Source organism: Camarhynchus parvulus, chromosome 8 (genome assembly GCF_901933205.1).
Source record: "Camarhynchus parvulus chromosome 8, STF_HiC, whole genome shotgun sequence".
In the NCBI taxonomy this organism is placed as follows: Eukaryota; Metazoa; Chordata; class Aves; order Passeriformes; family Thraupidae; genus Camarhynchus; species Camarhynchus parvulus.
Genome location: NC_044578.1, coordinates 4,878,614 through 4,900,460, shown reverse-complemented (window position 1 = coordinate 4,900,460; position 21,847 = coordinate 4,878,614). Strand labels below are relative to the sequence as shown.

General features: G+C 52.0%; 2 protein-coding genes across 2 annotated transcripts; one reads left to right on the top strand and one right to left on the bottom strand.

Moving 5' to 3' along the window:
• Positions 1-81: 81 nt before the first annotated feature.
• TCEANC2 (transcription elongation factor A N-terminal and central domain containing 2) lies at positions 82-5,481 on the top strand. The gene is made up of 4 exons (XM_030953523.1): positions 82-228; positions 1,220-1,361; positions 2,615-2,808; positions 4,554-5,481. The coding sequence occupies exons 1-4, from the start codon at positions 127-129 to the stop codon at positions 4,740-4,742; spliced, it is 627 nt and encodes a 208-aa protein (XP_030809383.1). The 5' UTR covers positions 82-126; the 3' UTR covers positions 4,743-5,481.
• A 6,881-nt stretch (positions 5,482-12,362) lies between these two features.
• Positions 12,363-19,342, bottom strand: CDCP2 (CUB domain containing protein 2). Its single transcript, XM_030953673.1, has 7 exons — positions 19,332-19,342; positions 18,577-18,706; positions 16,582-16,929; positions 16,149-16,493; positions 15,339-15,692; positions 12,865-13,043; positions 12,363-12,677 (listed from the first exon to the last, which is right to left on the bottom strand). Exons 2-7 carry the CDS (start codon positions 18,650-18,652, stop codon positions 12,363-12,365), a joined length of 1,617 nt encoding a protein of 538 aa, XP_030809533.1. The 5' UTR covers positions 18,653-18,706; positions 19,332-19,342.
• Positions 19,343-21,847: the final 2,505 nt, after the last annotated feature.

The window sequence follows — 21,847 nt, the reverse complement described above, 5'->3', positions numbered from 1 at the left end:
GGAAATGTAGTCCGTACCGCGGGGTACCCCGGCCATCCCATAGGGCCTCGCCTCTGGAGGGAACTACCGGGCGGAAATGGCGGGGCCGCGTTGGCGGCTTCCGTGAGGGAAGGCGGCAGGGCGAACATGGATCGGTTCGTGGTGCGCTGCCCCCGCGGCCCGCAGAGCCCCCGCCGGGCCGCGCCCGGGCCCCGCGTCTGCCGGCAGGTCACCCTCGAGTCCCTCAAGGCAGGTCACCGGTGGGAGGGAGCGGGGGCACGGCCCGGCCCGGCCTCCCGCGGCACTGGCTGCGGCACGGGCGGGGGAGCGGCGGTGTGTGGGCAGCGGTTCTGCACCGCAATCTGTGCAGCGCTGCCGTAGGACCCGAACAGGGAGGTGGTTGTACAGGTGCAGAGGGCTCTGCTGCCTTGGAAGGGGTTCCGTGGGTTATAATGGCGTGGTGCAGAGTCAGGCTGGGCACACATTCGAGGACAGCCCGGTGACACCGCCAACCCCAGTATTCCCAGCTGGTTCCAGCGAGGAAAACCCTTCCGTTCATTTCATGGATGTCGCGCGTGAGACCTGCACGAGAGCTGAACCCCTCTTGGTCACCTGCTTGTGACACACAACAGCAAAACATTTGCTGCACCAAAAAGTTCACCGAGTGTGGCAAAAATCAAAAGAATGGTACACAAAGCACTGCAGATGTCTGACCACTGCTGGATAAGATGCTTCACATCCAAAGTATGAGACTTGCACTGTTTGCAGTCTGTTCTGTCAAGGTCTGTGACAAAACCAGTAAAAAACACTGCAGCTGTGCAGTATATTCAGGTTTGCATTCATGTTCCCTAATGCTCTGTTTCTCACCTTGCTGGCATTGTTTTACTTCTATAGTCAATCTGAGCAGGATTCTAAGGATAATCAGCCACCTCCCTCTTAATCCCTTTTCCTATTTAGAAACGTTTATACAACGGATTCCTTAAATTCAGAACACTTCTAGGAGGAGTTTGCTGTTATGTGCCCAGAGTTTGGCAGACCAGGCTGAAAGCCTCTCACTTTGTTTGCTGGTTACTTCAGCCTTGATTGGCAGGAGTTTTCTAATTCCAAGCAAGTACCCATCATATATTCTGTGCCGTGATCAATAATTCATGTATTGATAACAGCCCCATTAGCTGAGATGAAGGTTCCTTACTTATCATAACAATATTCCACTTTCCTAAGGAGCTTTTCTCTTTCCCAGAGAGTTGTGGTTGTGGAAGACATAAAACGATGGAAGTCTATACTTGAGCTTCCTGGGCAACCAAAAGAGAACCTGATGGAAGCTTTGGAGGAGCTGAAGAAGAAGATACCTTCCAAGGAAGTGTTACTTTCCACTAAAATAGGTACATCTGGTCTATCTAAACTGTGAATATTAGGCTGTCTTGTGTCTGCTTGGCTTGTCAGTGCACTAGAGATTAGTTTGGAAGCTTTTTAAGAAATGAGGAAATTGCTGCCAATGAAATATTGTTGATATCAAGCCTGCAGTTTGCACAGCTTGTACAGAAAAAGTCAGCTGTCCTCTGATTCCTCCCAGGAAATACTGCATTCCCCCTTTTGTGGTCAGAATTTTGAAGACCTCTCCGTGGTAACTCTGTGGTTTATTCCTTCTCCTCCTGTCAGTGCTCATTTATCTGATTTGGCTGAATCCCCTGAAGGTCTGAGAAAATCTCCTGAGAGTGGCCCAGAACTGCTTCCTGCATCCTCAGGCTGAGGAATCCCCAGCAGATGGGCAGCTCCGTGCGAATGGCACAGCCCCATCCCTGCCTCTTCCCCACAGCACTCGGGGGAGGCATAACGGTGACCACATGGTCCCTGCCTTTCCCGAACAGGGAGAGCATCCCGGCCTTTGTTTGCCCTCGGAGCAGCCGGATCTCTGTTCACAGAGCCCTGGAAAAGGAGCTGCAATCCGCCCCTTTCCCCATCCCTCTGATGTGTCATTCCATTTGCCGTGTTCCGCTTATTCAGGCTTTTCCCGGGATTTTCCCCAATGCCTGCCTGCATAGCGCCGGGCTGGCAGAGGCACTGAAGCCTAACAGTGACATCTCCTGGCCGACAGCGCTCCTGGCCACGGAAAAACACCCCTCTGGAAGCAGGAAGGTTCCTTTTGTCTCCTCGCAGGGGAAAGCCTCTTCTGTACTGCCAGGCCCTCTGGATGGGAAACATCCTGCTTGGAGTCATCGTGGTGTTCCCTTCTTTAAATGCTACAGCCATCACCAGCAACATCTGCTTCCCTAAAGGGGTTCCCAGCTAAAAACCAGCACTTTTTGTAGGCCAAGCTTAAAAACCTTCACCAGATCCAGGATCAGAGTGAACAGCTAGAGTAGCCTGTGTTAAATAAGTGTCGCTCCACACCTGGGTGACTCGGGAAGGTGATTTTCACAATTCCCTGCTAATTTCTCAAGCTCCATGCTTAAATCCTGGTCATTTTCTGTTTATGTTTGTGTCAATGCTTTGGTTGTTTTGCTGAGACTGGCTGAGTTGAGAAGCTGTGTGGCTGAGTTGAGAAGCTGTGTGGCTGCTTTAGCACGATGATTTGACTGGTGCCAGCTGTATTTTCCCCAGCTGCCAGTCCCACAGGAGCTGTTCCCTTTCCCAGGTCACACGGTGAACAAGATGCGCAAACACCCCGAGCCAGAGGTGTCCAGCCTGGCCAAGGACATCTTCAGGGAGTGGAAGAGCTTCATCAGGGAGCACTCCAACAGGCCCTCCATCGAGGTCAGGAGTGATCCCAGGACTGAGGCATTCAGGAAGAACGCTCAGAAGCTGCTCAGTGAAGCCCTGGAATTGGAGGTACAGTTCAGAGCCACTTGTCTGTGGCTCCAAAATTTCCTTCTTGTGGGAACCAGTGAAACCTTTTCCAGCCAAGCTGGTCCTGCCTGCTGAGTGGAGACAAGACCAGGTGGTCTGTTCCTATTTTTAGGGATTCACAGCACATCCCTATTTATGAGTACCTTCATTTGCAAGGTAGATAATGGTTTTTGGTTGTTAACCAAGGGAACCTGCTAATTGTATTCGTTGTCATTTCCATAACCTGTCAACAGAGTACTTGTGTGGCCACTGCAGTTGGGCTGTACAAGGAGGAAATTAATAGAAGATTAAGCTTTTCCTACTAAACAGCTATGAAAGCAACAGAGGGACTTTTTGGGTGTTTCCTAATTAAATATTTGTAAATTTAAATCTATAGCAAAAACAGAGAGGCAAGGTTGACAGTATATAAAGTGGTGATAAATACCAGATCCCTCAGGTATGTTTAACTAAATGAACAAGGCTCTGCTGTAAGGCTTAATAACTAGTTTGCTTGGTCTAAGAAATGCCATAATAATTATAATTTTCAATTTATTCATTAATTATTCTTTCAATGACAAGTCGAGTGATAAACATTCAAGAGTTTGAAAGTTGTGTGTTTGCTAGCTGTGAGAACAACCTCTCCAGCTCCCAGTCTGGGGCAGCACAGAAAGATGGTTTGCTGTAGGAATGCCTCAGAAAGCTGGAAGCTCACCTTTGGTGAGTCAAGCTTAGTTCTTAGAAAGCACAGCTATGCATGGTGATTATAGTGGCAGTAAAGTTTAAATCTGTGGAACATAAAGATTCTGGTACCACCCTAAAACGAGCAGAATTGGGTAAAGCAGAATTGGGTAAAGCAGGATTGCTTCTGAACAGGACTCACCTGAAAACACCTGTAGCCACCACATGTGCAAGCAGAGGTCACAACAGTTGAACTGTTTATAAAGTCAGGGGAGCCTCAGCTGCTGCACTGACACCTGAGAGGTGACAAAAGAGAGAAGGGCAGGTGGGACAGAGTGGATCCAAGGGACTTTTTAGTGATGGGTGGCAAAACTTGTGTGGTGAAGGACTTGCAGGAATTCCACTTAGCTCACTGGAATCTCCTGCATGCAATGCATGGAAGATTCCCCATCACACAAGGCAGAAGTGAAATTAAAAGCATTTCTTGAAGGGTGGGGGATTTCTTTCTAAACTGTGCTGAATTACAGGTTTTGGCACATGTTGAAGCAATAACTACATAATTAACATTTAGCAAATCCCTTTCTGCATTCTTAATTACACCTCCTTCTAGAGACAGAGATCCCACATTTCCCTTTATAGCAGCAGGCAGAGTTGCCAAGTGTTTGGCATGTCTTAGAGTTGCTGTTGGAATCAAGTTTAAAATAGTATCCAAGGTACCTTATATCAGCCAGATCAAAAGTGAGCTTTATGGAGACACTACAGCATAGCTTATAATTGCAGCGAGCTTGATACCCAAAGCTTGTCACAGATTAACTTCCTGTTGTGATGGCAAAGTACTGCCATCCAGCTGGAGGTGGGGATATGTTCCCTGCCACTGACCACGCTGCCTTGTCCCTTAATTGCTAGGGTGGAATTAAATTGTTCTTCCTGTTACACTTGTGATGGGAAGCAGACTTCCTCGAATCTAAGCTGATTAATGAAGAAACACTGAAAGGCACCAAACTCCAATTTCAATCAGCCGGCCTCCTTATTAAATGTAAAGATCTAATTTTATACTTTGCTGTTTTCAGATTGATCACCCACTGGCTGAAAATATTGAGCGCGAAGCTTTTCATCTCTGCTCCCGCCTCATTAGCGCTCCGTATCGCCGGGCCGTGCGAGCCCTTGTCTTCTCATTAAAGCACAGACCTGAGACCCGAGCAGCAGTCAAGGATGGCACACTCCCTGTCCCTGCCTTTGTGCAGAGCCATAAAAAGTGAGGAGTTGTGCTGGATCCCGAGGGAGAACTTGCTGTGCCTGCATCTCTGTGGAACTGGGAGCCCTGACTGGGTGACTCCCTGGCACTGCTCCACAAACAGGGCTGCCGGAGGGAAGAACCAGTGATGGAATGGGTGCTGTAAATCTGACTTGCTGGAAATCCATTTGGGCTTGCTGCAAGGAAAGTTTCTTCTACTCCTCTGTGTATTTTTCCATCCTTGCTGACTCACCTGTTTCTCTCTTGTGCCCGTTTGTTGTAGCTCAGTTTAGCTCAATCCCTAGTGTGGATCTTCAGGTGTATTCAGCTGAATAACCCTTTTAAAGGAGCAGCTCTGTGCTCTGCTGGCTGGAAATACTGGTAATTATGGGTAATTGGTCCATGGGAGAGGATTCCTGGGGGATAATTGCAAACTCTAGTTAGCCCTAAATCAGCCACGTCTGCTGCAGCTGGGCCCGGCCTATGGCAAGAGCTGTTTTGCCAAGGTGATTTCCCTTTGCTGCATTCCAGAGCTGGATGTAAAATGGATTTCAGTAACTTCTGTCCTCTCAGTCATTCTGTGATTTGGGGCATTTTCTAAAGCCCCAGGGTAAAGGTGCTGTTTAATGCCTCTGCTGTTCAAGGAGCAGCTCATTCAGCCTTCTAAACCTCACTCATGATGTAAACATGGTGCTTGTTTTTACTGTAATGTGAAAAAAAACTTGTCATGAATTATCTAAATAAAACTAAATACTCCTTTTAAAGGCTTTTTTTCTCTAAAAGGAAGATGGTTCAGAATGATTGCGTGAACAAATCTAAGCAACAAACTATTGTTTAAATTCTTTCTAGTTACCGTAATTTGAATTCTTGCCTCTATATCTGCTCTGACTTATTTTGTACCACAAGTTGTCTTGTTCTCTATAAGCTGTTACTAAGGGTGTTCCAGGCATAGTGTTCATATCTTCACCTAAAAAATGACAGACTGTCACTACCTGGACCTGCTAGACACTTTTTTCATCTGTAGACCCTTAGCAGAAAACTTACTTGAGGTGTTGAACTCCATAAATTTATTCAGATAATTGCAGGTTCTCTTAAGAATATCTTCAACCCCGTTTTGTTTGCTTGGGCCAGTGCAAGACCAGTTTTGCCTGTGCACATTGAAGGTGTCCTCAAACAGCTGAACACAGAGGTTTCATTTGTAGGAAGCCAAAGTCAGGTGTGTTGGAGGCAGAAATTGGCAGATCTGTGTGTGCTGATGGTGTGGGTAATATTCAGTAACATGTAACACTTGTTGACCAGGCTGTAACAAAAAATGGGAAAACCCTCAATTTCTTACAAGCAATCAGCTCTATTTCCCACTTAAATGGCTTCAAACTGCACAGCTGTGATTGAATTTGTGTATCCTGGACCATCAGGAGGGGTTCAGGATCAATGAATGACACAGCTTTTGCATCAGAGCTGCAACATCAAGACCTGCAGTATTTATTTTCAGCTTCCTGTTCCTGGTGCCAGACTGTTTTCTCTATTTGGGTAATGTGAGAAGCAAAATTCCTGAAAATGAGGAACTTCTGGTTTAATGAGAGCCAGGCCAAAGAAGCTTCCCACACAGGTCAGATACAGTCTGGCTATGCCAAATATTTTTAATTTAGAAAGTAACTTCATGGATGCAGAGTTGCTGCACACGAGCAGAAAACCCTATAAATTTCCTCTATTTAATGGTTGATGTTTTTGCCCAACTTGTTTCAAAGGAGCCCAAGTGTAAAGCTCTGGGTCCAGTTCCTTTATGGAACTGATGTTAGAGCTGGCAGTAACATTTGGGCTGAGGATTCACAGACTCAGCTTTGCAGGAAACTGACTGGAAGAACTGGAAAGAGTCTGGAGAGTTGGGCTCAAGACCCACAACAGGAGGAATTCAGGCAACCAGGGAAGGTTTTAAGGACAAAGTCAGAAAGGAAGGTGGGGAAAGAAAAAAAACAGAGATGGGAAAGCAACAGGCCAAAAAGGGTTTCATTTTCCCAAAGGGTGATGCTGAATGTGGCAACAGGATACTTGATACCTGGCACTAATGAAGTTTTTAATTAGTCTATCAAAACCAGATTCCCTCCATGGGGCAGCCTCACCTGCACACTGTGTTTGTTTATGCCTTGGGTTAGCTGCTGAATCAGTTTCCTGCTCCCTGGCTCTTCCTTGCCTCCCGTGGGTGATGCAGGCCACTCTTCATGCTGGGGAAACCCTTCTAGATTAAAAAGGGAGGATGAAAGGGCTGAGCAGTGGCTCCCTTGTGCTTGCTTTCTCTGGCATGGAGACTGAAATCCCTTTTAACAGGGGAAATGTTAAATGAGGGCGGCTCCCAATCTAGAGAAAAGTTCTCATTTTTCCCCTTTTCTTCCAGATTAAGCCTATCCCACAGACTGTTTTCAGCAAAGGAGTACATACCTAAAGGTGGCAGATCTCTAGAGACCTGCTGCACCCAGCAAAGAAAGGAGGGAAGCACCTTCTGGAGGCGTCACCTCCTGATCCCCCTCCCCACGTGTAGGGAATACAGGGTGGGCTCAGAGCAGCACCAGGAGGGATGGAAAAGGGAATTCACTCTTGCCAGAGCTGGCTTCTGACCCTGGCTTTGAAGAGCAAATTTGGGAAGGCGGTAGGGGACAGCTTGCTCTGCTCCCCATCAGCAGGCACAGCTCAGGAGAGCTTTGTCCTGCTGCAAATTACTTGGGTGAAAGAAGATGGGAGTAGACAAGATCCTCCCTGTTCTTTGGAAGAGAGAGAGCTCAGCAGCTCACCAGTTTTCATCTTTCAAGAGGCTCTTCAAAGGTTTCTTCACAAAGAACCCAAAGTTTTAGATCTCATTTGCTTCCCTGGCAGCCCTGTAATATGAAGGGTTGGCTAAACTGGCCCTGGATTAAAAGACTTTAAGGCAAGGAAATGCCACAAAAGCCACAGAAATCCTTGGAGCCCAAAGGATGCTCCAGCAACTTCCCTCCCAGGGTATGTTATGGAGCAGAAATAGGAGGCTGGAGCAGTGGAGGGACAGAGGGAAGCAGAAAACAAGAGCTAGAGGGAGGGAAAACACATGAGGGAATTCCCCAGCCCAGTTGACCACAACCAACAAAACCTTGCTCCTCCATGCAGGGCATGGCAACATTCAGATGGCACCTCAGGAGGGGAAACTGAGGCACAAAGGAGCTCTGACATGTCACAGTAAGCAAAAAAAGAAAAAGGAAGTCCATGCCAGGGTTACACTGCAATTAATGATGCTCCAGTTCTTGTGCTGGCAGTCCCCTGTACAACATCCATGGTCTCTGTCAATTAAACTAGATTATGGAATGGTCCTTGCTAATTATATATTATTAACTAGCAAGCAGTTATCTTGCTATAAAGGGTGCTCCTTTAATGGACAAACACTGTTCCTCTAGCACAGCCAGCACCAATGGCAAGAAAAACACAAAAGCCAAAATCATTTCTGCTGTGGCCAATATTTTGCCTGAGCTGGAATGTTCACATTGCAAACACTGCATCCTATCCCAGAGAGAGAGAAAAGGAGAGGGAGGAGGGCTGCAACATGCAGAGCCAGCCAGAGGGAGAAGGCAGGATCAAATCTGTACCCCCAAAGCTGCCACAAAGGCATGACTGTGAGCTCAAAATCCAGCTGTGAGCTCCCCCACCCATCGTGGAGCACTCTGCCTCCACACACCAAAATCCCCACGAGCAGGGCCTTGCTGTCCCTGGGGCTGTGATGATCAGGAAACTGGGCTTAAAATAAGCTTGGAAAACAACTCCTGCTAAATGCTGTCATTGCATTTTTAATTGTCCATATGCTTGATCCATTATGTTTTCCCAGATGGCTGGGCTGTCTGACTACTGCCTCCTCATCTGTGCCACTGTGGCCAGGGTCTCCAGCAGGTACCTGGGTCTCCAAGGCAGGGGCACCCTTGTGGCAGGCTCTGTGTCACTGTGGCCAGGTCTCCAGCAGGTAGCTGTGAGCTCCATCCTTTCCAGCACAAAACCACTCCCACTGACCCATCCTGGGGAGCCATGACTGACTCCATGGCAAAAGTGATTGGTGGCCTCCTGGCCTTACACACCAAGCCCCAAGAAAACCACCCTGAGGAGCAGCAAATCTGCCCCTGCTCCAGCCCACGAACTGCCCTTGTGCTTGCCCAAGGGCCAATCCCTCCTAAAACACCCAAAAATGTTTGAGAAGAGGATGCAGAGGATGCACACCACCAGCATCCTGAGTCATGGGCTCACCTCCAGCACTGGCTCCCTGGAAAGCACAAGCACCCCCTCCCCAGACTGGGATTAGAGTATAAAAACTGAAAAGACACAAATAACCCTCTGAGCAGAGCAGTGGGGGGAAATCCACGCATGGAGGACCGTGGCTGTCACCACAGAAAACTTCCAGTGAACATTACAGGGAATAAATTGCCTGGGAGGGGGTGGATCACAACACCCTGAGCTTCCTGGGCTCCCCACTGGGATGTCCAGTCCTGCCCAGTGCCCAGGGGCTCTGGGGCCCATTCTGGGGCACTTCCACCATCATTCTCTTGTCCAGTGCAGCAGCACAAAAGCACATCCCCCAGCAGCACACCCTCACAGTGTGACACATCAGGAAAACCTTCCTGGTAAATACAGAAAACACAGAGAGCATGGCTGAGATTTTTTGGATATTTTAGCACAGCTTCTCTCCAGTAGGAGCAATCTCTCCAGGGAAGAAGAGGAATGAACCAACCGATCCCCTGGGGGCTCTTGCAGTCCTGTTTTCTATGATCTACAATTTTCCAACACTGGATTTGCAGGCAGACGTTTGCAGAGGGATAACAGAGGCTCTCCCTCCTGCAAAACAGCCAAGCCTTTGCTTTGGAGAGACACTACTCCATGTCTAAAAGCAAAGCCAGGAAACGGGGAGGCTGCATCCAGCCTGGCTCAATGCAGCCATCGTGCTCTAAAGAAATAATCCGCTGAGCCACGGGAGGAGCAGCGCCCGTGCCCGCCGCTCCCCCGCCTGCTCGGGAAGCACCGGGCAAACGCTGAGGAGGGAAACTGAGGCCTCATGTGTGAGGACCACAGGCATGGTGGAGGGAAGAGCGCTGGTGATGCATTCCTGATCTCTGTTTGCCACTCATCTGAGCAGCTCTGGCATGAGAAGAAGGGGTTTTTTCAGGAAATGACCTGGGCAGTCCCCCTCCCCTGCTGGGATCCATCCCCAGCTAGGGCAGTACATCAGGGAAGACCTGGTTTAACAGGGAATGCCAGAGAGCAAATTCCTGCAGGGCAGGGAGAGACTGGATGCCTAACTCTAGTGGACAGGCTGAGACACGGTGGAGGAGGACTGGAGGCTGAGGAGGGCTGGGGTTTGGTGAGCACCAGAGGCTTTCCTCACCCTGAGTGAGATGACTGGCTCAAGTAGCTCACTGCTGGTGGCAGATGCAGCTGTGAATGCCATCAGAAACAAGTGGCTAAAGAGCTTTTAGAGCCATTCAAGTTGCATTCATGACCCTGTCCAGGACCCCTGGATAACACCCTGAAGGCCTGGGGCTGCTGGGGATCCCCTTGACTCAGGAGCGGAGCTGCTGCCACAGCACCAGTCCTGCATCCACAGGGATGTGTGCAGGGGAGCACTTCACCCAGGGATGCTTGGGTGGCTGTGAACTGGAGCCAGAGCTGGAAACCCTCCCTGGGGTGACCAGGTCCAGCTCCTTATTTGAGTGCAACACCAACAGCTATTTGCCTTTTCCCCTGCAAATCACAGGGTTCTGGAGGCTCCAGCTGGGCAAGGAGTGCCTGTCCTGCAGGCGAGGGCTGGATGCTGCTGGGTGCTGTGGGCTCCCTGACAGGCACCAGCAGCCGCAGTGCTCACCTGTTTCAGCACAATCTGGGCCACCAAGAAGGTTAATTATATCTTTAAGTTTCTTTCAGTTGTCAAATCTTGTAACTGTGGTCTCAAGCTGACAGTTCTGTACCCAGCAATTAACCGGCACTGAGGTTTTGCAAGCAGCGGGGGAGGCTGGCCTTGTTTACCATCTCTGCACACAACAGGCTCAAAACATTCCCTTAATGGAGCTTCACAGTGCTGGCAAATATTTCCCTCAGAAATCTCGCATTTGCCAAAGTGTTGCACCAACAAACGCTAAATCAATCCGGGCTCCTCGTTAGGGGGCATGCGCACCCCTGTGCCTTCTTCCCTCCCCAGACACTCTCTCAGGGCTGGTGCAATCCAGGAGGAAAAGCTGCTCCATCATCATCCTGTTCCTTTGCTGCTGCTTCCTCTGATGCCCTGATGAACAGAGCTGTCCCAGAGGGACACAGGATATCAGCCAGGGCAGCCTTTCACCAATGGGACTCTCCTACCAGTCCCTGCTAAATGCTGGATTCAACAGCACCAGGGGTTTGCTGTGCCCCTGAATGACCACACTGGGATACTTTAGGATCTCTCCCTGCACTGCAGTGTGTTTCACAAAGGCCGGAGGAGGAGGGGTGGCCTCTTTCCATAGCAAGATTTCATGTGGCTTTGACACACGCTGGCTCTGGCCCACAGGGATGAACACAGGCTGCTCTGTGACAGCCACCCCCTCTTTGGCGCTGAAGGGGAATGTCCTTTGTGCTGGGGTGGCACAAGAGGCAGGCAGAGGTCACTCAGCCATCCATCAGGACTCTTGGCGAGGATCCCCAGTTTTCTGGAGGGGCAGATGATCACAGGACTCTTCATGTTCTCAGGTGCTGAGCTCACCTTCTGCAGGGACCACAAGTGGAGATCTGGTGTCACTGAGGTCCCAGGGGAGCCAGCCCCTCCTGCCAAGGTTGTCTTTACAGGGTTACCAAAACCTCTGCACTCCAACATCTCCCAAAGCCATAGCAGGATTTGCCCATATTTTCACACTTCAGGAGTAATGCTGGTAGAGAGTTCACAGCTGTGGATACCTGGATATGCTGGAAAGGAGGAAAACACAGAGGAGAAGAGGATTGTTCTCCTCCCCTCCAGCTGCTGGTGGCTGAGGCACTCAGGTGAGTCCTGCGAGAAGGTGAGACGACATGAGAAGATCAAACAAGGAGCTCCAGGGCACAGCAAATGCATCTCATCACATCACCCACAGACACCCAAAACATCACCTGGGAGCACCTCCATGAGCTACATCTGTGTGTGCCAGGTGGAGATCCCTGTAACACAGCTCCACAGTCCCCCCAAGCATGGGCTGGGAGCACTGAGAACATTTGTTGGGAATATAGCTGCGTTTGGGGATGGTTTGTACCTCCAAAATTTCAGCTAGAAATAACTGACAGGAAGATTTGCAGCCATCGGCAAACAACGTTTCTTTCCTGAAAGCAGCAGCACTACAGGGAAAACAAATTGAAGCAGGTGCGGGAAGAGTCAGGGAGCACAAGAATTGCATTCCTGAGCCAAATGGACAGATTGAAACAGAGGAAAACAAATTGGGAAGGGAAACAGCTGCCTATTGCCCAGATTTTTCAGGCACTAAGAGAAGGTGGAGGTTGGGTTCAAGCTCAGTTTCAGGGCCTGGGAGCTGTGTCTCTGTTTGGGCAGCTGGGTTAGGGCTCAGCCTGGGGTGAGGGTGGATTTTGGGGTGCCTTTCTGCCCTGGGCATGACTGGGACTGCAATCCCTGGAGTGTGGAAAGAGCATCCTAGAGAAGCACCAGCCCCACCACTGCGATGACCATGAGGAGCCCAGCCAGGATGCAGATGCTGATGAAGACGATGTCGCTGGTGTCCTGGCTCTTGATCTCACGGGCATCGATCACTTCCCCCTCCCACTTCTGGACATCCACCAGGTTTTCTGCCTGGCTGAGCCTGGATGGATCAGGGCCAGCAATAAGGGTCACCGAGGCTTCCTTCCTCTTTGGCTCACACTGCACCTCGTACTGGTGGATGTCCTCCTTGTCTCCCACTGAAAAATCAATGTAGAGGGTGCTGACAATGACAGACGTGTTGTTGCGTCTCTGCAAGACAAGGGACACGGCTCATCAGGGAGCAGCTCCTTTTCACAGGGATTTAGAGGGGTTGGCCAGGAATCAGGCCAGTATCTGCTGGGAAAATGTAAGAGGGACTGGGAATACCTCTCTGCAGCCAGCACAGGGCTAAGCATTTACACAGCTTGCTGTAAAGGAGAGTTTGCTGATCACTTACCTGGGATTCAGTGCCACAGGTGTCGAACCTGGTGTGTATTTTAAAGTTCCTGCCAACCACCTGGGCTGCACAGGAGGGGGTCCCCAAATAAATCCTATTCCTCTCCAGCTGGGCCAGGGACTGCACAGGGATCTGGATGTGGAAGTCTGTCCGGGTGCAGCTGACATTCATGGGCACAACTATTGGGACAGAAAACAGGGTGCATGTGTAGGACTCGTGGGGGGGAGGGCGTTTCAGGAAAGAAGCTACCACCAGAATGCAGAAAGCAATCAATATCAGTATTTTAGCCCTGTCTCATGCCAAGGGCAGACATGAATGGCTCCCAGGTGCTGCTCTGCTTTCTGCCCAAGGCAGAGATCTCACCATCAACACTCCTGAACCTCATCCTCCTTCTAGGGTCTCCAAGTGACACACAAGTGCCATTACAGGCAACATCATCCTGCTGTCACTGCCACTCTCCACCACTGCAAAGCCAGCAGGACATTTGAGTTGCAGCCCAGGACCAGACCACAAGAGCTTTGTGGATGGCTTGCCCTGGGCACAGCACCCCCCTGCATCCTACAACACCCCTGCAAGAGACACTACATTGATGGAACAGAGGATACATTTCTTGGAGGGACCCCATGAATGCCCTAGAGTGAGGCAGCTCCACGGCTGCCACATGGCCCTCCTGAAAGGGTGAGGTGGGTCCGTGGCCCTGGGGCATCTCCCTGGGGAATGGCCCAGCCCGTGTTTGGCCTCTCTGGATGTAGAAAGCATCCACACAGGGAAAGAAGCAGGGAGGAAAAATACCCCCCTCTTTAAAGTGAATCCTTGCTCAGCATGAACTAACCACTTGGGCAATATGAATTATTGAATTATTCCAGCTCCCTCTGAATCTCAGCCTTATGAAACTGGGAAGATGCAATAAAATCAATACAAAAAAATAGTGTCACTTTGCTTCGCTTAGTGCATTATAAAACCATTAGAAGATTTACCAAATAACTAAAGTGCATTAGATCAGGAGGAGGAGAAAGTGGATCCTCTCTCCTGGCGTGAAGGCTTTCATTTCAATGGCCATAAATCACACATGCCCCACCCAAGCCTTGCCTTTTGGTGGGCCTGAAAGCGAAAGACCTGCATAACTGAAGGGCTGTGGGTGGGGATGCAGAGACTGAGGTGCCCCTTTGCCTCTGTGGGCTCCTAAGGAAGCTGCTGGCAGGGAGAGGCTGGTGTGCCCAGTGGGAGCAGCTGCTGTTCTGGCAGTGCTGGCAGCTGGGTGTGACATGCAGGACACTAATCACAAGCAGATGCTGGAATCACTGGGCAAACACAGCCAGCAGGCTCAGCTCTGTGGAGGGAGGCTCAGTTTCACATCCAAGCCTTTGTCCTCCCCTAGCATGCATCTGGCAGTGTGTACCAGGGGATGCAGGAGCCTTGGGCACTTGTGAGATGTCACACCCCTCTCTGTGATGGGACACTCCCCACTCTTCAGCAGCACCCCATCTATCTGTCTGCAGGCTGCTCCCTCTGGAGCAGCAACACCAGGATTTTCTCCCTGCACAGTGAGAAATCAGCAGGACAAGGACAGGGACAGACCTGCACACTACAGCCCTGCTAAATGTTCAGTGCTACCTCTCTCCCTCCAGAGGCTGCAGAGACTCAGGACAAAACTCTATCCCATCTCCAACTCCAAGAGCCACATACCTCCAAATCCTTTCTGCTGTGCTGGAAGTGAAGAATGATTTTGCAGCTGAAGGACAAAACCCAGGCCAGCCTCCCCAGTGCCTGTGCTGCCAGTCCAGCAGCCCTGCTCTGGCTCCAGCCTCTGGAAAGGCTGCCCCTGGCTGAATCATGCCTGACCCACGGGTCAGCTCGGATGTAATTATACTGAAATACAACAAACACCATAAATTTGCTGGTGTTTGAGGTGCAAGGGCTGGCAAACAGAGCAGGAAGGTTACACACTGCTCCTCCCACCAGTTGCAGACATGCCAGACACGCTGGCTGGGACACTGCAGGCCAGCAGCAGGGGTGTGCCAGGCAGGGCTGGCCAGGTGGATTTGGGAATGCTGCGCCCCGGGGGTCCTGCCCTCCCTGCAGGAGGAGACACGGTTTATGCCTGCCTGCCTGCTCAGCCATGTGCTGCCAAGGCCAGAGCACCCAGGGGAGCGGGGAGCAAGGCTGTGATGCTTGAACTCATCACCTGCTCTGGGGTTTTGCCCCATTAAAAACCCCCAGGTTATCTCTCCTCACACCCTGAGAGAGGAACAGGAGCATGGCAGTGGCAGACACACAGGAATTTGAAGCTGGAAAGCATCTCCTGAATACTAAACACAACGTGCAGCTCACTTGCCATGTCTTTCTCCGCCCCATCCCTAAGGAGCCATGGGCTCTGCTCCTGCAGACAGGAACCTTCACCGATGATCCTTCTGGAAATTACATGGTGTCCCAATGGAACCACAGCACTGAGCAGCACCCAAGCGGGACCTTACCTCCCACGTAGGAGATGGAGAAGCCCCTCTTGGCCGTGTTGCGGTCGGTGTGGAGGAGCAGGAGCAGCCGGTTGCTGCGGGAGGTGACGGGTGCCAGGCTCTCCCGCCCACACCACCGGCCCAGCAGGGATCCACTCTCGGTGCCACCATCAAAGGCAGACAAGTGATCATAGTCACAGGCCCCCGTCAGGCTGCTCCGGCCCTCCAGCTCCATGTCCAGGAAGAAGACTTTGACCCGGTAGCCTGGGGGCAGCTGGATGCTCCATTGGCACTTGAGGTTGTTGGGGTAGAAGTTGGGGTACTGAGGGCTGGAGAAATTCCCTTTGATGGTGGTGAACACCTCCTGGCACTCTCCTGCTCAGGGAAAAAGGGGAAAGGAAAAATCAAAAGCAAACCTGAAGCCTTCTGGGTGTGGATGAATGACCCCTTGTTTTATTGCTAAGGGATGCTCTGCCCTTAACCTCACTGCTCCCAGCCTTGTGTTTCACCAATGGACAGCCAGCAGTTTTGGGGGATGGAAACTCCCAGAGCAGTCAAAATCCTACAGGAGCAACGCATATTCCCAGGGAATGGCTTGAGCAAGGGTGACTCCTGCTCACGAGGGCAACCCAGGGCTTGGAATAGCCACAGTGATGCCGTTTGCATTGTGTGGTGGTTTACACTTCTCACCATCATCTCATGGGCTCTCCCCTAAGGGATCCCCACATGATCATCTCCTCTTGCTGCTGAGGGAGGGAGAGCATCACCACCCCAACCCAGGGCCTGTCCCCACATCCTTCCCATTGTCCCACAACCCTGAGACCCTCAAACCTGAGTAGAAATGGGCCTTGAAGCCCCTGCCACCGATGTTGAAGTCTGACTTGAAGATGATGAGGAGGTGTGGGGTGGAGGAGACGGTGCGGGGCGGGCGGGCGCTGCCGCAGTAACGCCCCAGGCTGGGGGCAGTGACGGTGGGGCCATCAAAAAGGGCCACGTAGTCAAAGCCACAGCCTTGGCCCCCCTCCATCTGGAAGTCAGCGAACACCAGGGTGAGGGGGCCGCCCCCGCTGGCCCCCCCGATGCTCCAGCGGCACTCGGCATCATTGGGGTAACTCTCGGGGTAGCGTGGGCTGGTGATCTCCCCTGAGAGCCCCGTCAGCTGCCCACCGCAGGCGTCTGCAAGGAGGCAAGGATGATGAGGGCATTGGGAGAGCAGAGATGGATGGATGGATGCTCAGTGCCCACCACACCTCCTCCCTGCTACCTTTCCTGTAGGCAGCGGCGAAGCCGTGCTTGGCCACGTGCCGGTCGGAGCGGAAGACCACGGCCATGACGTGCCAGGCAGAGGAGAAGGGTGGCGGGGGGCTGTGGCCACAGAAGGTGCCCAGGAGGTTGCCCCGGTCCCGGGCAGCCCCGTTGTACACCTGGAGGTAGTCGTAGGCGCAGGTGTTGTGGTACTCCAGCTCAAAGTGGCTGAAGGAGAGCAGGACGGAGGAGCCCTCGGCCACCACGATGAGCCACGTGCACTCTGTCTCGTAGGGATACAGCCCCGGGAAGTTTGGGCTGGAGAAATTGCCAGAGGGTGCTGAAAGTACTCCCCCACATTTGATGCCTGGGGGACACAGAAGGGGGTGTGATGTCCCCTTTCCAGGGGAAGCCTAAAAGAATGGAGACAGGATGCCCAACACCAGCTCCATCCCACCACCACAGTACCAGAACACCAGCATCCTGCAGAACTCCACTGAGCTTGTCCACCCATTCTCCCTGGAGGACACGTGTGCCCCCACCACCTTTCATCCCTCCCTTTTCCCCGTGCTGCCCTGTGGGGGCTGCAGCAGGGCTCAGCTGTGCCCTTGAGCTTGTCCTGCCAGTGCCAGCACGGCATCCCCACCTGATTATGGCTGGGAAAAAGGAAGTTGGGAGTGAGTTCTAAAGGCTCAGTGGCACCAGGCTCACCGGTGCCCCAGCTGCCCAGCCCTTCAGCTTTGTGCCTCCCACTGACCCCACTCCCTCCATATAAGGGTGGTATCAGAGAATTTGAGCTGGGAGAAGCAGGGGTGAAGGGCTCGACGTGCTGAACAATGAGTTATGCATGTAGGGATCGATTTCCTAATGAAATCTTTATACTGAGACATGGTTATTATAAAATAAGGCTGAGAGGGGCCGGCTGTCACCTGCCCCTGGGTCTGATTAGGGCTGGGGTGAAGAGGCTGATACAGGGGGAACATACATCATGTCTGGGAGGGATGCAGACCCTGCACAGCCCCCAGGAGACATGTGTGGGTTCCCAAACAAGGCTGGGCGCTCGCTGCCATCAATCTGGGCCAAGTATATTGCAAATCAATAGTCAGCCTGTGCACATTGCTTTTCATCGTGCTCACTGGCACAGTGACCTCCCAGCAAGGGGGTCCTGGGATGTGTGGGATGCAGCACCATGAATATGTTTCTGGCCAGATCTAAAATCACCTTGCTAATTACTGGGGATAGGCAGTCAAGTAATATGGGGCTGGTACTGAAGGAATAACATTGTTGAAATAAATACCCAAGGGGGGAGCCTGTGGGAGAGGTGAGTAGCCACAGTGAGGATGGATGGAATAAGGGCTGGGAGCCTTAGGGTACTCTGGGGAGCCCAGGTGGGTTTATGTGGGGGATGAGCAGGCACCACAGGGCAGTGGTGTGACCTCAGGAGCACCTGTACCAGGGCCAGGGATGAGTTTTGATTTCTGGCTCAGCCCTTCTGTGAGAAAGGCCCTACCATTTTGGGATGGGGCATTGATGAGCCACCCTATCCCCTGAATTACTGTGTCATCTGCTAACCCTGCCCTGCATCCTGGGGGACCTTTTATCAGGGTAAGGTGAGAGATTCATCGCATGCTTGCCCCATACACGTACATGCATACATTCACATATAAATGTATGTGTGTATATAGATTTACATAGGCAAGTGCAACTCCAGAAACTAACAGACCCTTCACCAAGCACCTGTACACCTCAACAGGACAACTCCTACCTGCACTCCTCAGTAAGGTAAGCATGAAGCAGAAACCCAAGCACGGAGCAGTGTCCCACACTTGCTGCCAGCACAACAGTGACTCCAGATCCCAGCTCCCTGTCCCTGGCCTGAGCCAGCCCCTCTCCCTGCAGGAGAGCTGGATCCCACTCACACCCCAGAGCCTCTGTGGCACTGCAAATGGCCCTCCCCTCCTCAGGAACCATGGGTGCCCATCCAGCCCACCAGGAGCTGGGACCAGGCTCTTACCTCTGCTGGGAGCATCCCCGAGAGCCCTGCAGAGCAGGGCCAGTGCTGCCAGACAGCCCAGCCCTGTGCAGCCCATCCTCCAGCAGGCAAATCTCCCCTCACCAGTGCCCGAGCATCCTTTTGGAGCTGTCTATCTGGGAGGAAAAAAAACAAATAAAGAGAGAAATAAATAAAAAGCAGGAGGACTGTAGAATTAATAGCGGAATGAATAATTCATCGCTTGTTTGAATTAAGAGCAGCAAGGTAACTTGATCTATTCCTCCCTTCCTTCACTCAGTTTTAATGATCTGGATCAAATGTCCCAAGGATTTACACTATACCAGATACCTTGTCAATACACTATATTTAGAAGAGATATTAATGTTTCAGAAATGGTGTATAACGGCAATAAGTCTGGGCTGACAATATGCCCTTAAGGGGCTATGAAAATAATTTAGTTCGCCAGGCAAGCCAGCGAACCAAAATGGGAATTTCAGACTTACCGCAGAAAAGCATCTCAGGAATTAACATGATTTATACTGCGGCACCCACTGCACAAAGCCAGCTGGTGGTGAGGGCTACAGAAACAGGGAGCAGGATGGAAAGGCAGCTGGCTGCCAGGTCAGCATCCCTGCAGCAGGAGTCCAGGCTCAGCGGGGTGCTCAGCCCGGGAAAGCAGCAGTCGTGAGCACTAAAGATAGCAAATCCCACCTCCCCCGAGGAAGATTAGAGATGAATTGTGACTCATGGGCAAAAAACAACAATTATTATAGAACCTGCTAAGGCCTTGGAGAATTGCCACGTTCTTCCATGCTGGCTCACTTCTCGCCCAGGCTCTTGGATGCACTCAGCTGAAGGTAAGCAAGCCTTTGGGTTTGGTGGGAAAGACGTGCTCCTTGTGCTGTGCCATATTAGCTGGAGAAACCCCAAACCTAACAGCAGCTCAGTTCCTTCCCTCCCGCCCAGGAGAGAAAAGACTTTCCTGCTGCCACAGCCCACACCCACATGAATGCCAGGAAACAAAATCCCACGAGGGCCTCCCAGCGTGAGGGACCTGTGCTAAAAAAGTCACCTTCAAAGCAGCAGGGAGAGAAGCAGTGAGTATCTCTAAATCTCAGGCAGGAGACAAGTTGCATTTATTAATTAAGCAATGAGGATCGATGCCTGAGACATTTCCTGTGGATTAATGATGGGCTGGGAGGAGCTGATGGCCTGAGGTGCAGCTAAAGACCATTAACACCCACTGGTCATGAATCCCCAGGAAATGCTCCATGCCAAGGTCGTTAAGTGCCTGCATATATTTATGGGGAATAACAACAACAATATTTGTACAGGCTCTCTCCCCTCTGCCCAGCCTTGCTGGAGCCATGCTGAGGGCTGCTGGGAGCTGTGGGACATCCCAGCCAGGAGCCCTCTATCCTGAGCCCAGCTGAGGCAGGGAATGTTGGGCTCTGTCCTGGGCATTGAGCACTGTGTCACCCCACCAGCACCAGGACTAAGAGCACAATGGAATGAGGAGGAGCAGGGTAGCTCCCTCTGTCCTTGGGCACGGTGGGAAGATCCTGCCCCAGTGCAGGCTCTGGGAGATGCTGCAGTGCTGGCACATCTCCTGCTGACCTCCCAGGAACATTGCAGAGCTTAATTAGCTGCTTCCCTAATGGCTTGGAGAGGAGGTCTGTCCTCGTCAACAAGTGTGGGCCCACACAACAAAGATGAGGCAGGTGAGGTCTGGCCATGGTACAGGGGCCTCTCCTGGGTATTTTCCATTGCCACAACCCTGGTTCATCCAGGAGGAATGCTCAGCCCTCCCAGCCACCATCCCCTGGGCTCAGGAACAAAGTGCTCCCCAACTTCTGCATCGCTGCACTATAGAGCAACGTGTTTATCCTCATCACATCCATCCTGGCCAACACCCACTGTCTTCCAGCCTTTCCACCACTGCCTCAGCACCGAGCCAGTGCCCAGGACCCCGGTGGTCCCTGCACAGCTGCTCCTCTCCCTGCCCTTAGCTGTGCTCTGCATCAGCAATCCCTGGGAGATGGGGGCCGGGCTGCGCAGCACAGCAGCTGTGCCCCACTCCCAGGGGACAGCATCCATCAACCACCGGCACATTCACCCTTCTCCTGACCCGGGGATGGCCATTCTAGGCTGGGCCTGAGCTCAGGCAACCTGGCTGTCAGCTGAAGAGTCGGCTGGGAGGGTGGAGGGAGGCAGGGGAGAGTGACATGCAGCAGGGAAGCAGAGGAGCCAGGCACGGAGGTCTGGCTGGAAGGTGCTCTGCATCAGCCCAGGGTACTTCTGCTCCAGTCACAGACATGGTGGGTGATTTCAAGGTGTGCCTCTGTTCCTCTGTGGGCAAATTTATAAATCATGAGTCAAAAAGGCATTTGATTCATTTAAACAGAAAGGACGTGATCAGGACTGTGAGACTTCAGAGAAGATCAAAGGTTTAAAAACGGTCCCCAGGAGAAACGAGAATTATTTAGCCAGGAAATAATGAGATGAAATTAAGAAGGTATTTAGGCTGCACATGAGGAAGAAAAAAGGAAGCGAAGCAAAGCCCCTCTGCCCTGCACAGTGCTGCACGGGTGGCAGGGCCTTCCTGGGGGCAGCCAGAGATCAGGAGCATCCCACCAGCACCCCCCTGTCTGGCAGGGGAGGCAGGATGTGAGCCCCTGCCCTGGCTGGGCATCCCCACCCACCCGAGCTCACACAGCTCCAGCTCCAGAGATGCCCCAGTCACCAACAGCACTGACACCGATTCCCCATTAAACTGCCACCACGGGGTGGATCTGGGCCTCCAGAGGGAAGGAAACCTCTCATCTTCCCCTGGCAAGGAATATTCTGCATCAGAGCCTTTCCACTCCACATCCCTGCGTTTGCAGGAATCCACGCCATCCTCTGAAAGGGGCTGTCCCCATGGGGGATGGTTGGGATGAGGGGACTCGTGTTAGAGCCAGCCTGAGAAACAACAAAAGGCGGGAGGGGGAAGGGAGAGAAGGGCAGAAAATAGAGAACAAAGTGCCTGCGGGCGGTTTAAAGGCTCCTTCGAGCTCCTGCTTCCAAGGACATCATCTCCCCCATGGAGAACGTCTCGCAAAGCCCCTGTCCCCTCGGGCGGGACATGCCCCGCTCCTCCCGCTCGGCCGCAGCCCGCCCTTGCAGGATGGCAACCCGCAGCACTCACAGCTTGCTCCGTCTCTCACCACCCTCCCTTTGAGCCACGAACAAAGACGGAGCTGCGCGGCAGAACGGCCGGACCAGCTGGGTAGGGTTTAAGCATCGTGGCCCA

Coding starts and splice junctions, on each gene's coding strand:
- TCEANC2 (XM_030953523.1), top strand. CDS start 127: ATGGATCGGTTCGTGGTGCGCTGCCCCCGCGGCCCGCAGAGCCCCCGC. Junction 229..1,219: donor TCACCCTCGAGTCCCTCAAG/GCAGGTCACCGG, acceptor TCTCTTTCCCAG/AGAGTTGTGGTTGTGGAAGA. Junction 2,809..4,553: donor GTGAAGCCCTGGAATTGGAG/GTACAGTTCAGA, acceptor TGCTGTTTTCAG/ATTGATCACCCACTGGCTGA.
- CDCP2 (XM_030953673.1), bottom strand. CDS start 18,652: ATGGGCTGCACAGGGCTGGGCTGTCTGGCAGCACTGGCCCTGCTCTGC. Junction 16,494..16,581: donor CGCCGCTGCCTACAGGAAAG/GTAGCAGGGAGG, acceptor GCCTCCTTGCAG/ACGCCTGCGGTGGGCAGCTG. Junction 12,678..12,864: donor CCTGTGGCACTGAATCCCAG/GTAAGTGATCAG, acceptor CTTGTCTTGCAG/AGACGCAACAACACGTCTGT.